At 56.8% G+C, this 13769-nt stretch overlaps 2 protein-coding genes across 9 annotated transcripts; both read right to left on the bottom strand.

Annotated features, from left to right (window-relative positions):
• Positions 1-98: 98 nt before the first annotated feature.
• Positions 99-7098, bottom strand: ARHGEF25 (Rho guanine nucleotide exchange factor 25). 6 transcript variants are annotated; one of them, XM_010946324.3, is made up of 16 exons: positions 6901-7098; positions 6513-6627; positions 4032-4246; positions 3802-3897; positions 3646-3722; positions 3406-3472; positions 3142-3245; positions 2877-2946; positions 2669-2758; positions 2479-2571; positions 2241-2291; positions 1973-2050; positions 1588-1788; positions 1264-1444; positions 850-965; positions 99-455 (listed from the first exon to the last, which is right to left on the bottom strand). In XM_010946324.3, the coding sequence occupies exons 1-16, from the start codon at positions 6997-6999 to the stop codon at positions 345-347; spliced, it is 1764 nt and encodes a 587-aa protein (XP_010944626.1). In that variant the 5' UTR covers positions 7000-7098; the 3' UTR covers positions 99-344. The 6 variants fall into 6 exon arrangements, with proteins under 6 accessions (XP_010944626.1, XP_045366110.1, XP_010944628.2 ...); XM_045510154.2 differs by having other exon boundaries at positions 6555-6627; XM_010946326.3 differs by lacking the exon at positions 6901-7098 and adding an exon at positions 5187-6068 and having other exon boundaries at positions 6513-6619.
• A 309-nt stretch (positions 7099-7407) lies between these two features.
• DTX3 (deltex E3 ubiquitin ligase 3) lies at positions 7408-12659 on the bottom strand. 3 transcript variants are annotated; one of them, XM_074374615.1, is made up of 6 exons: positions 12390-12659; positions 10979-11044; positions 10713-10789; positions 9618-10347; positions 8475-8692; positions 7408-8120 (listed from the first exon to the last, which is right to left on the bottom strand). In XM_074374615.1, exons 3-6 carry the CDS (start codon positions 10739-10741, stop codon positions 8045-8047), a joined length of 1053 nt encoding a protein of 350 aa, XP_074230716.1. In that variant the 5' UTR covers positions 10742-10789; positions 10979-11044; positions 12390-12659; the 3' UTR covers positions 7408-8044. The 3 variants fall into 3 exon arrangements, with proteins under 3 accessions (XP_074230716.1, XP_074230718.1, XP_074230717.1); XM_074374617.1 differs by having other exon boundaries at positions 9618-10366; positions 12390-12654; XM_074374616.1 differs by lacking the exon at positions 12390-12659 and adding an exon at positions 11657-12308.
• Between the last annotated feature and the right edge of the window lie 1110 nt (positions 12660-13769).

Below are 13769 nucleotides of genomic sequence, written 5' to 3'. Positions count from 1 at the left end.
ACAAAACCTTTATTCTCAGAAAACAGAAAAAACAAAATCAAAAACAAAACCAATAATTTCTATCTGGCCCTTGCCCCAGCCCTCCCACCCACCCACATATGTTCCTTTTGAGGGGACCTGTGATGCATGCAAAGGGGTGGGAACTGAAGGAACCTGTATTCCTTGGGCAGAAAGAAGTCCTTTTAAGTATAGGTACCCTCCTCCCAGTTGACACCACTCCCAGCCTTGCCCACCCTCCAGACAACCAAGAGGGAGGAATTCTGGGGCCATGCCAGAAGGGTTGCCCTTAAGTTCCTGGGGAAACAGGGTGGCTCAGTCAGCACCACCCCTATGGCCTTTCCCAGTTACAGCTCATCTTCATCCAGCTTGGCAAGTCTGGCTTGGCAGGGAGGGGTGTTTGGAATTGGTGGCACTGGAGGAGAGTCCTGAGGAGCCTGAGGGATGTCACTGAGAGCCTGAAGAAAGACTCAAGTCAGAGGATCAAAAAAGTTCAGGAATCCACCCTCACTCCTCTCTTGTCAGTATAAGCCCCTTGCCAAGCCCCTCTTGTCAGACATCTTAGATTATCTGAGACCATCAGCTTCTCCTAGCATTAAACTGGAGTGCAGGAGGGCAAGAGATAGGAAGGAGGAAGGGGCAGACAAAAGGAAGGTGGTGGAAGAAGGAATGATATGGGCGAAAGAGATCTGGGGATCCCAGAACAAGAGAGGCCCTCCTCGTTCTGCCCCTACCTGGGAACTCCATTCCTCATACCTGTGTGTCCAGGGGCAGGGGGGCTCTGGCCACTTCCCCTTTGGGCAACAGCAGCAGAGAGGGGAGAGAGCCATTGATGGGTGTGCGTGTGCTGACCTGAGCCCGGTCTCCAGGCCGAATTCTCCCAGGGCTCCCCGCCCAAGGGCCTCCTGGCCGCCCCAGGCTGTTGGTCTGACTCTCCCGTCTCTGGTACTCAATGGGTGACTGCAATGCTGGGGCGAAGAGAGGAACAGAAGGAGGATTACAACAGACACATCCCTTCCCAGGGGCTCTGCTCAGGCCATCCTCCCTCTCTGCTCTCCCTCCCGAGGACTGTCAGCCAACATAAGTTGCTTGGGGCTTTAGTGGGTTCTGAGTTACTAAATCTTGAGCAAGTAGTAGAAAAGTGGGGATGAGGGACAAAGAGATGCTGGGATCAGGGGGCAGGGATTTTTGGAGATTGGGCAGTGAGGGATTCAGGAGATCAAAGGGCTGAGGGAGTATGTTGGGGAGGAAGGGCAAGAATTTCACCGTTGAGAAAGTCCCGCTGGCTTTCCAGGATCTGAGCCACTTGCTTGATCCAGGCCTGACTGACCGCAGGGTCTGCAGTCTGCAGGATATAGCGCTGGATCCCACCCTCTGGCCCTCTGGAGGTCAGTGCAAAGCGGCAAGGGTCACCTTGGAGGTTCCCCTCCAGTCCCAGGCAGCTCACCTGGATTGGCAAATAGGAGGTAGCCCCCAAATTCTTCAGGCCCTCTCTGGCTCATCCCCCCTCCAACAAATCCAAGAGCCAGACATCGTCTCAGAGGCCTCCCCCCTCCCAGTCAGACCCCACCCTCGGGGCCCCCTCCCCACCTTGATGCTGCTCTTGTACACATATCCAGGCTGCGTTCCACCTCGCACTCCTCCTCCCAGGGCCTCACTGAAGATGACGATTTGCTCAAAGAGGAAGACGCGCCTCTCTCGACCCCGGGAAGAGAGCAGACCCCCAGCCTCGGGTTCTGTGACCCAGAATGTGTCCTGGCCCAAGAGCTTCCCCTGAGCAGTCAGTTTGCCCTAAAATCAAAGGAGAGTGGCCTTTGAGGAAAACAAGAAAAGAAAGGGGGCAACTCTCTGCTCTTCCCTCCTTCCCCTGACACTTCCAACCAACCATGGGGTCAGCCCCAGGAGAAGACAGCTCCCCATCAGAACCACCTGAGTGCTCAGCTTGGGCCAGAAAAGCCTTGCTCCTTCCCTGTACCTCAAACCCCCGCAGTCTCCCCAGGGTCATCATGTCATTGCAGCGCTTGGGTACGAAGCACATGACCTCCACGGCTTGCTGGGACACAGGTAAAGAGAGGAGTATTGTCATTGTTGGGAAAGAGACCTCTTCGGACCATGTTTCAACCCCCAACCAGCTGTCCCCCTAAAAACCGGACAGCTCCACACCACCCAAGGAGTGGGCAGAACCCAGTAGACTAAGCAGATAAAGTGTGCATGGTGTGTTTATGAGATCTGGGGGTCCTCACCTCTAGCTCTTCAGTATCCATCCCAGCTCTGCTATAATACTTGAGAAAATCCTATGACATAGAAAAGAAATGCTCAGGGAGGTCACGAGGACATCCACAAAAGCTCTCACATCCTCCCCTGGGGATACAGGTGAGGACCCCCAGGAAGTCTTGGGGGTAGCCTTAGGAACCCTGGGGAGGTGAGTGAGGAAATGACCACCCCTGCCAGCTGTGCCCCCAGGGAACAGGTGGTCCTGACCTTGAGCAGCAGCTGGTACTTCATGATCCTCTGCACTGGCTTGATGAGGAGGTCATTGAGCTGCAGGCGGTGCCCCAGCTGCTGCCGGAGCTCCTGGGGATAGGGACAGACAGGGTGGTTTTGCAGCTTGGGAAGCCTGTTCATGCTGATGATTCTGTTCCCCTTCCCCCAAGATGTCTCAGCCACTGACCTCAAAGTAGCTGTCCCCAAATTCTGACACCACATGCTCTGACTTGGGCTTATTCTGACAGTACACCACGTACATATGCAGCCGGCGCTCCTAACGGGAGTAAAATTTAAGAAAGAGTAGATGAGTGAGGAGAGAGGGCACTTCTTTAGGGCTCTGTGACCCACTCAAAAGCCCCTCCCTTCCTGGGTCCCACTCTCTCTAGCCTCACATGTTTGATGAATAGCTGAGCCAGCCAATCAGGGTCCTTCAAACACTGCTGTAACTCCTGCAGGAAATAGCTGGAGAGGTGGGGCGGGGTGGGGGGAAGGCAGGTCAATTACCCCCACCCCCAAACAATTCAGAGCTGTCTGCCCTAGTAGTGCTCCCTGTGAAGCCTTCCCAAACATTCCTCAGGCAGCAGGGGACCCATGGGTAGGATACAGAGACCACCAGACGTGCGCCCCTCCCCCTCACTCTCAGGGTCCACCACTCACTCTCGATGCCACTCGTAGATTTGCTGGATGTTCCCAAACACAATCCTGTCACGGCCCCGAAGGCTCTCGGGGACCCCCTGAGCAGCCATGGTGGCCATGTAACCCTGTGGAAAGTTTGAGTGGGAGCACGGGTGTGTGGGTTCAGCCCTGGTGGGAAACCCTCCTCCCCAAGAAGTCCAGGATGTAGGGGAGATTGGGAAGGTGGGACAGAGGAGCACCAAGGCATCTCCTAAAATCAGGTCTGGGAGAGGGAAAGGGAGCTACCTCCACAATCTGCCCCAAGTCGTCCACGTACATTTTCTCTGTCTCTACCAGCTCACTCAGGACATACCTGGGGTGAGAACAACTGCTTGAGCCACTTCCTCCCTCCTGGACTAGAAGCCCCTTCGTTACCACAGACAACCTCAGAGGATATTCCAAGTCTCAAATTTAAAATGTGAAGAACAGTCCTCTGGAAGTGGTGTGATTAGGGGAGTCGGGGAGGGAAAGTGTGGGTACACTTACATACTCCTTTCCAGAGCCTTCTTCTTCTGTTCTTCCTCACTCTCAGGAGCTTGGGACAAAGTCTCCTCTTCAGGTGGCTGGAAGGAAGAACATCCTAGAGTAAGCAGATGGATCCCTCTGGGTGAGGGGAGCCACCCTAGACTCATTTCTTCATACCTGCGTCTTATCCCCAGGGCCCCCCAACAATGTGGTCAGCAAGGTCAGTTCTGGCAGCTCCTCTCCTGAAGCTAGAGCTGGTTCCAGCATCCAGTTCTGGGGACCAGAAGTGAAGTCTCAAAGATCAGGGACAGTAGCAGGATCTCCCCAATGACAGGGGCCCCCAACCTGCCCTCTCTCCAGTGTCCTTCATAGATGTCCTTCATGCTTCTGTGGTGCTCCCTGCTCACCTCATACGGTCCAGCCCGGCCGCTGTCCGCCTCAGTTTCCACACTGAAACAATGTTTGGAATGATCCAACCATCTTCTCAGGCCACTGACTGGCCCTGGGGGGCCCGGGGAACAGGGGCCAGAGCTGAGGCCAGAGCTGGGGCCAGAGGGGGCAGCCAGACCAGAGGCAGCTGAAGCCGAGATGCTCCCCTCACTGCCAGCAATGGAATAGGATTCTAGTGTGGGAGTGAGGGAGAAAGGAGGTGATAGATATTGCTTCAGCTCCAGTTTCAGGGTCCCTGGGGAGCTCCCCAAGTCTCTACTCTGTGATGCTCAGCCCCACTCCAAGGCTCACTCTCTTGCCATTCTCATTTGAGTTGGCCAGGAGAGAAAATTTCACCAGGGCACCCTTGGGAGGAAGGACAGTAAACACCTGGCTCCCCAGGCCTGGAACCCCCAGTTACGTGTGGAGGTTCCCCCATACCCTGAGCATGGCACCAACATGGGGGTGGGGGCAGCCATCTGGGCAGACACTGGAAGCTGGGGGTGGCCATCTGCTCTCCTACAACCCTCCCCTTTCCAGTGGGTACAGACCATTCTCTGAGAATGGGGGGAGAGCAAGAGCTAAGAGCCCATCTGCCACCCCCAGACCCTTCCTCCACCCATTGCAGTAATCACTATAAAAAGAAAAGATTTCTGCAGCCCACCTCCCCAACACATGCAAAAATCCAACACGGGGCAAATGAGGAGAGCTCATCAGGGCTGTCCTTGGGCTGGACTCAGAGACAGCAGATGCAATCTGTGATAAGGCCCCTGGTAGACCCCCTCGTTCCTCATTCCTCCTTCCCCCTGTCCCTCTGCAGATCTGAAGTAGATGCTCAGCAAAAGGATTGGAGGGAAGATGTGGTTGTAGGCCTACAGGGATTGTGGGTGGGTTTTTCTCATACCCAGTTGACTATGGGGAAGAGGAGTCCCCTGCCCCTTCCCCAATTTCCTTAACTTGAACTGACAGACGTGGAGGCAGAATGGATTTTAGAGATCATCTATTAAGTCACTTTCCTGGAAAACACAAGTATAGTCGCCAGCCTCTAAATCCCTAGGGCCAGGGCAAACAGACGTCCTGAACCATCAGCCCGCCCCCCACTCAACACTGGGCCCTCGCAACCTCGCACTCACCACGTCCCCCCCGGGCGAAGCAGCAGCCGCATTTTGCCAGCACTTTTCGGATCACATGGGGACAGGCACAGCGACTCCCCTTTTGCCCCCCCCGCATGGCGCCCGGGCCACCCCGCACCCCCCACCCGAGCCGGCCATGCAGGGGGAATCACGGGGGGCGGGGCGGGGACGGCGCAGGGCGCACACCCCCCCTCCCTCCTACCCCGCTCCAGGCTGGGGAAGTGGGGGAGGGAGGGAACAGGGAAGAGGGGTCCAGGGGGAGGCGAAAGTCTGGTCTGGGGAGGGCTGGGGGCTTTGCAGAAAGGGCGGAGCGGGGCCTGGCCGCCGAGCTAGGCGGGGAGGGTTTCCGGAACCCAGTCGGTGCGGGGCCCAGGGTCCAGATGTCCGGCAGGGAGGGGAGGGATGGTGGAGGAGGCTGGGCCGGGTTGCGGCAGCCGCTCCGGCTCCGTCTCCGGCCTCTCAGGCTGGGGGTGGTTCTAGGTCCGGGGAGGGGAGGAGTCGGGGGCCGACTCCCCGAGTCACTGGCGCTGCGCGGGTCCCGGCCGAGCTGCGAGCCGAATAACAGGCCCCGCCGCCCGGCCGCCGAGGGGAGGGGCCTCTGCGGCCCAGCTCCGCCCTCTACCTCCCGTTCCCTCTTCAGCCTGTGCGGGGTTCCCGCCCCAATCCCCCCTCCCCCAGGCACCACGGCGTTCCCACTCCACGTCCCCAGCGCCTCCGCCCCTCCTCTCCAGCCTGGGCTCAGTCGCCCCGGGTTCCCCTCCCTCCCGCATCTCGGGCTCTGACTGAGGAGCGCTGGGGTGGGGGTTAAGCCCGGCGGCAGGGTCTTCTCGGGTCTCCCCTCGCCTCTGCGGTGGAGAAGGGCGCGGCGGATGGGGCCTTGGCCTGCGCGAAGATGTCCTGGGGTTGGGACTGTCCCTAGCCGCGCATGGGTGGACAAGGCCCCCCAGAAGGGGGTGCGTGAATGGGGAGCTCTTTGTGGGGAACACAGCCCAGGTGCCGCCCCCTCGCCGGACCCTTCTTCCCTCTAGGCCCCGGGACTCCAGCTGAGGCTAATCACCAATTAAGGCGAAGTCCTGGAGCCTGCTCTGGCGAGGGGCCAGGGGTGGGGCGCGGGGACAGTCCACCAGCAGGGGCTCGGGACCCACTGAAGTGGGGGGACACACAGCGGACTGGAGGGCGCCAAGAAGCGTGGAGAGCTCAGCGTTTAAGTGGGTCTCATGCAAATTAGATGCGAACATTTATGCTAGTAAGAGCAGCATATTTTTGAATCCGCCACTTTGCGCAGGATGGCAAACTGTGCCCCGCCCCACCCCACTCTCAGCTTACCGGGCAGCGGAGCCCAGGCGGGGACCTCACGTCCGCGCTCACCTCTCACATCCCCCTCTTTACAATTAGACTCTGGATCGGTATCCCCCGGCCCTAGGGGGCTTCTCTTCGGGGGCTGCAGGGATAGAATGATCGTAAGAAACCCGCCCTCCACTCCCAGACCTGACCTCCTGCTTCCCCTCCTCCCTCCTGTCAAAATCCACTTCGTTATAAAAGGGTCGCCAAGGCTAGGGTGGAGGGAGTTCGTGCCTATGGTCCTCTTAGTGGAACTCTAGGATTCCTACGACTGCCCCAAGAATTCTTGTTTGCGGGTAAACTGAGTTCTGGGGTGCAGCCATCCTGAAGGCCCCTAAAGATCCCAGACACCACGGTGGCCCCCCTTTCTTACCCCCTCCGGCCCGGGTAGGGCACATGCTCGCAGCATGCCCCCCATGACCTCCAGCATCCGGTCCGTGCGGCCAGGGGCGGGGCGGTCCGGGGGCTTCATGCTGGACCCCTACCCTCCTCCAAGTTTCAGAGCCGAGGGGGCACGGAAGCTGGGGGGCTCTGAGGCCTGCGCGCGTCCGGGGAGTTGCCCGCGCCGAACCCGCCCCCTGCCCGGCTCCGCCCCTACTCCCACCCCAGCCAAACTTTTCAAAAGTGGTAGGGTTGTTCCTTTCTCTACAACCCGTAGTTCAACACCAAACAAACCCCTCTTAATCCTTACTCCAACGTCGAAACACGATCCAGGGCTTTGCAGTGTCATCCTGGGGCCCACCAAGTATATGCCGTTTTCCCAGAGAGACTGAGGCGGCCCACAGAGAGTTCCCGAACACAGCCCCCTTCCCCTTCTCAGCAGGTCTGGCTCCCCACCCCACCCCCTCTCCGGTCCACGAAACAGAACGGGTGTGGCATAGAGAGTTGCATATTTTACTTTATTTTTATTAAATTAAAAGCTACAGTCTGGCGGCGATTCCAGAACAGGGTAAGGAGGCTCCTTATAGGGGGCAGAGAAGAGCGGGAGAAAGACTGACAGAGACACAGGAGAGGAAGGGCAAGGTTAAGGTAGAAGGCGAATTGTTTCGGAAGAACACACGCGGCCGGCTCCAAGGGGGCTCCCAGCAGCCAGATTCCCCCTCCCTCCGCACGGAAGTTCTACAGTGGGGCAGTATGTGAGGGTGGGGGGTTCAAGAGACCCTCCCGTCCCCACCCAGGTCCTTTCTCAGCTTAGTCACTGGAGCACAGCACATACCAGAAAAAGCCAAGGGCAATGGAGGGGGCGGGGAGACTGGGAGTATGTACACAGGGAGGAGGGGAGCAGAGCCTGGGACATAAGCCTCTGCCAGAAGGGAGTGGCTCACACTGCACTGAAGCACTCAGCCTGCGGGGGACTAGGGAAGGGATCACCCCTCCCTGTCTGAACTCCTTCCCCAGTAGACAGTCCCCTACTCGTCCCCTACTCGAGTGGTGTGGGGGGCAGAGGGAGAGAGAGAGCAGAGGCTTCCATTGGGTCCTACTGGAGAACGGCAGGGGCCTCAAACAGGGGATGTCTTTCAGTCATCGGTGATGCCCTTGGCTCTCAGCTCCTCTTGCACCCGGGTCAGGTAGGTAGGGTCTGGGTACCCAAACCTGGGAGCAAAGAGAGATGAGGGTCAGGGTTAGCTGTTCAAGCTTACACTCATATTACCAGTCCCCTGTGCTCACCCTCATTCTGGTTCCCCATTCTGGCCCCTCCCCACCTCTCCTAAGGTTATCCAAACTCAAGATAACTGAGCCCAATTCTGCTTATTTTTTGTAGGTTAAGCTGGGCACATCGGGACCGGCCTGAATATAGGAGAAAGTGGGATGGAAGAGAGGGTTGAACAGTTTGGGGGCAATCCTCTCCAATCAGGGGGTTGATGAGAGAGGGGATTGATGCTGTTCCCTCTGGGAAGGGAGAGAAGGGGAGGAGCCCAAGGGAAGGGAAATGAAAGCATATCGCACAGCTGGGGTCCCCCTGTGCAGCTGGTCTTGTGGTGGATGTCGTTCCAGGTGATGACATTCGGTCTCCCTGTGGTCATGGACGTGCCGATAGTGAAGGTGAGGCGCTGGTCAAACGCCTTGCGGAACAGGGTCAGCACCTTGTTGCCCTCGGGGCAGTCCGGGAGGTAGGCCACCCGTGTGGTGCCAGGGTACCGAACTCCTGGGTTTGGATGTTCAGCCTGTGGGGGCAGGGAGGCAGAGTCGGCAGTGAGCAACTGGGCATCTTAAGGCCCATGACACCAATGGAGAGGCATCCTGGCCAGCCTGCTAGCTGTGTGCTCCCAGCTGGCGGGGCAGGGACAGGCTGACAGCCTTCCAGGGAAGGAGCGGCTCTAGGGTCTGGCAGCACGAGCCTATTTCCAGATAAAACCCTTACTGTTAAAGAGGTCCTTTCTGCTGTCCCAATCCCTCAAGTCTCAATTCAGCAATAAACTGAGTCTCAAAGTGATGGAAGGCAGCTGGTCCTTCCTCTCCAGATAACTCAGCAGACATGCGAAGACTGAGAATAATTTATCTTTCAGCCTTCCCTTCTCCACCGGAAAACAATCCCAACGTGTCTTCCACTGTCTAACCTGTTCCATTTTTCTGTTAGTCTCCTTCAGAGCTTCCTTATGCCTCTGCAAACTAGAACTGGACATTACTGTTTGTCAAGCAGGAAGACACCTGTAGGCTCTTGACCACTCCTGTTTTTAACCTTCCACTGTCATCAAGGTTTTCTCTCTCACAAATCTAGAATGGAGTAACATTCCCAGCTCTGTGAGAGGGGGTCAGACCCTTCCCACTGCGCCTACCTGCACCCAAGCCACCATTTCCACAGACTTCACCTCTACCAAGAATAGCTATCAACATCCAAGTTTATCAAGGAAATAGAATTGGATCCCTTTCTCTCATACAGGATTTTCCCGAGGGTCTTGGGGTCGTGGGGATGGAAAAGCTAGGCCTCAAGGGGGCATCTAGCTCCAGGGCACTGAGTGGGAAGGCATAATGGGAGACAGCAAGACTGCATCACCGTCTAACAAACACACACCACTCTCCCAGTTTTCCTAGGTCAGAGAACGAGTGTGGGGAAAACCAAAGGGTAAGGACAAGTGGAAATCTTCTTACCCCCTGGACACCGGGCGGGAAGACGTACTGGATGACGATGGTGCCATACTTCTCATAGCTGGGTAGCAGGAGTGTGGCATCCTTAGAGACCAGCATCCGCCCATTCTGGGGCTGGTTGCCCACCAGCTGCCCGTAGAAGCGGCCACACATGGGGCAGGCCTTTTTCACTTGCAGGGCCCGGGTGATGCAGCCCTCGCAGAATGAGTGCCGGCACTTCTCCAATGTCTTGGCGTTCTGGATCTCCCCGAGACAGATGGGGCAGGTGCTCTCCTGCTCTTCTGCCTCCTCCCGAAGGCGGGGAGGAAGAGGCGGGGGCAGGGGAGGAGGAGGTGGGGGAAGCCCGCGGGCCCCTGGGGGCAGGAGTGGGGCTGCTCGGAGAGGGGGTGGGCCTGGGCGGTGCAGCTCAGGGTGCTCCCCTCCACCCCCCAAAGCCAGGCAGCCCATAAGCTCCCCCTGCCTCTGAGCTTTCTTTAGCTCTTTCTCTGCCTCCTTTAGCAGCCCCTTGAGAGCCTTCCGGGCCAGGTAGAGCCCATTGGGAGGGGCCGGGGGCGGGCCCTGTGGGGAAAGCTGGAGAACATAGATGTCAGAAGTCTCGCCGTCTATGAGGATGGACACACGGTGCTCCTCCCGAAGCCGGGCCAGCCGGGCTGGGGTCTCCTTACTTAGGAAGTCCCACACAGGCTTGGAGACAGTCACTTTGTTCTTGCAGGTGCCTCCACAGGCTGCCATTCTGGACAGGACGAACGACACTGCCCCCAGGGTGAAAGGGACTCAGGCTGGGGGGGGGGGTCCCCATTTGACAAGTACCAGTGCCTCCTACTTCAGGTTTCTTTTCCACCTCCACTGTCTCAAAGTCCAAGCCCCAGCTCCTCCCCCAAGTTCATTTTCTAATTCCTCTTATCTTTCAACCCCCAGCACCCACTGGAGAGCAAGAATGCTTCTATAACTTTATTATTATCATCTAAGGCAAGCATCAATCTTGTTTCTCCTACACACCTCCCAAGATCACAGAAGCAACCCTTCCCTCCCCCACCCCAGGTGGAAACTGGGATCTGTAAAAGGGAAGGAGACCTTTTGACCCTCCTTTTTGCTCACTTTGATCCTGAAGAGCTTAGAATTGGCATGCAGGCTCTCTCTCTCTGTCCCTGCTCCCTACTTGTAGGTTGTGTGACCTGGTGGGTGGAAAGGGAAAGAGGGAAAGTGAGAAATCCCTTCCCCCATTCCCACACACCCCAACCCAGCAGCCCATGGAACGGAAACAGAACCTGGGTGTAAGTTACTGAAGATGGGGTTACTTGGAACATCGAGTGGAGGAAACCAATTTAAAAGTGAAAATTGAGGTTCTCATGGAAGGCAGGTACCTGGAAAGCCCATGGACGATGCTGACAGCTGCAGAAATCCCTGTTTGCACACTCAGCTGACCAGGACTGGGGGATGGGCAGAGTGGAGGGGTAAAAGGTTAGGATGACAAATATTACCATTTTCCCATCAGCCCAGAAACAAAACAAAAACTCCTCTTCCATTTCCTCTTCTTGTCTCTTGCAGAATTCCATCCCCAGGCTCTCGCCAAACTGCTAAAGAAGGAACTTCAACATGCTAACTTTCCTCTGTCTTCCTCAGCTCTGAGGCTCTTAAGAAAGCCTAGGGACATAGCTGAGAGGTCAGTAAGGGAAAAGCCCACACAGATAGAGGTCTTTTTTGCCACCTCCCTCAGATCACATGGACAAGAATATTTCCTTTTCTCCTCAACTCCTCGCCCTGCTCCATGTTTCCAAATAATTCAGCCCCTATGCTGGAGAGCCTTCCTTGAGAGCTAACCCAGTCCCTTCTGCTGGAGTCTGGAATGCGGACGAAGTGACAGCAGCCCCTACAGTCACAAAGTTCTCACTGTCAGCTTTTAAACCCAGGACACGAAGTCCAAGCCTGTCAGCAACCAAGGCTGCATTTAGGGAGGGGTGGGGCTCGCGCAGGGGATGGACTAGAGGAGCCTGTTTCCCCTGAGTCTTGCCGTGTTCAGCTCGGAACTGGCCCTACAGTACCTCCAAATGCAGCCCAAAGAGAAAGAAGGGCCGTTACTGTGACCTCAATTCCTTGGCTGATCCAAAGGGGAACAGCTCTCCTTTTGTGCTTCCATCGTAGTCCCCTCAAAGCCAGAGGCACCTCAAGATTCAGAAAGTGAAACTGGAACCCTAGAGCCTCAGGTCATACTGTCCATCCAGGTGGAACACCCCCTCCCCATATGGCAGAGGGAAGCCAGGACTTAAGTGTCCCTTGCTCCAAGTCCTGCTGGCACAGAAAAGGGAGGCGGGGCCACAGTTTATGCTGGGTCTCTGATTCCTCTGGGGCAACCCAGGCCGGACACAGGGCCAGTCCCTCCCGCCAGACAGAGGCCGGCGGCAGGGGCAGCCGGGAAGGACCAGGATCCCTGGGGCATCAGCGGAGGCATCTCCACCCCTCCCCCCACGACATCCTGCAAGACCCGACCCGGGACCAACTCCCCAAATCCCCCTCTGGCCGGAGCCCCCGGAGTCCCACCACTGGGTGGGGGTGCATGTCGGCCCCATCGCGGGCCCCGGAACCCCCAAATGGAGGCCAAGGCTGGAGGGTAATAGAAAGAGGATCCGCCGGGCCCGGAGGGGCCCCCGGCGCCGCGCGCGGGGGAAGGAGGCGGAGAAGGGGGCGCAGGGGGAGCGGAAGGGCGCGCAGGGGGTGCGAGCCGGGCTCGGGGGGGGGGGGCGCGCGGTGGGTGTGGGGGGCGCCGGGCTCACCTACCTCTCGTCAGCGCCGCCATTGCCGGTCACATGACTGAGGCTGTTGCTGGGATGACGGTCTGGGCCTTAGCAACAAGGGGGGGGGGGAGACCCCGAGAAGGTGGGGATATTTTGCAGGGGGTGCAGACTGAGGGAAAGGGAAGAAGGGAGGATGGCACCCCCTTTCCCCTCACAGGTGATAATCACCGTTTCCTCTGACCCCTTCAATCCACACGCCCCTGCCCCTCTGCCCCAAAACAAAAATGGAGGCGCCGTCCCAGTCTTTGGAGGGAGGGGGTGGTGTCGTGGAACCGAGGGTAGGAGGTTAAATCCCTTTGAGACGCCACCCTTCTCGTTCCCCCTCCTGGGAGGAGCTCGCCCCCTTTTCTTCTCCAGCCAGCTGTGTGGCGCCTTCTGGGAACTGGTGGTGGGTGGGTGGGTGAGAAGTGTCGGTTTAGGTAGATGGGGAAGAAGGGGTTGATTTTTCTGTGATCCTTTTTCTAGAAGGGCCTTTAACAAATATGAGATAGGAAGAGTCATAGTAAAAAGAAAACCATTGGTTCTGAAAAAAAAAAAAAAAAAAAAAAAAACCCCAAGACTAAACTGTTTCAATCCCCTCTCTCATCTGCCTTTTCCTGGATTGTTACCTTCTGTGACACCCCCAAAACCTGCTCTCAGATGGGTATTGGTAAGTGCCTCTGATTTTTCTCTTTCCACAAACAGGGATACTCAGGCTGATGCAGAATGAGAAGTGAATACATTTTTTTAAAAAATGCCTTAGAGTGGTGGTGGTCTCATGTCTATGGTTAAAATAGAGTTAAAAACTCTCAAGGGGAAAAAAAAACCTCTTCGCTGTTCTGCTTCCCACATCAGAGCAATCTCCACCCACAGTCCAACTCACTTCCCTGGGGCCACATCAGCCAGGTTTTTCCACCAGCCAAAAGACCTCCTTGGCCAAGCAGTACTGGATGGATCTCCCAGACTGGCAGCAACCTCTGCTCGTCCACCCCCTTTGCACTCCCCCTCTGGGCTGGATGGTTGGTCACTTTCTTCTCCACTTTCCCAGGACCCTGCTGTACTCTTCCTGCCCTCCAGACAGAGGACATCTTTCCCAGGAAGCCTGGGGGAACACTGAATTCCTTCTCTTTTAGCTCATGTTCGTGCTGCTGATAGACTTGCTCACCTTTACAGATTCGGGGTGTGATCTAGTCCAGAACCCTGGGGGAAAAGGGAGGGTCATACCATCTCAGTTGTCCCTGAACTCCCACAGAATTGGAGAATGTTTTCCATTCCTATGCACACCCCTTGCAACCTTTCAAGTTCACAACTGTCTATCTAGGAATCCACATTCTTAGTTAGGGGCCCAACAACTTAAAGGTCAGAATTCTTCATCTGGTCTCTG

The sequence above is a fragment of the Camelus bactrianus genome, chromosome 12, assembly GCF_048773025.1.
Source record: "Camelus bactrianus isolate YW-2024 breed Bactrian camel chromosome 12, ASM4877302v1, whole genome shotgun sequence".
Lineage (NCBI taxonomy): Eukaryota > Metazoa > Chordata > Mammalia > Artiodactyla > Camelidae > Camelus > Camelus bactrianus.
The sequence above is the reverse complement of the archived record's forward strand: the minus strand, read 5'-3'. Positions and strand labels throughout refer to the sequence as shown.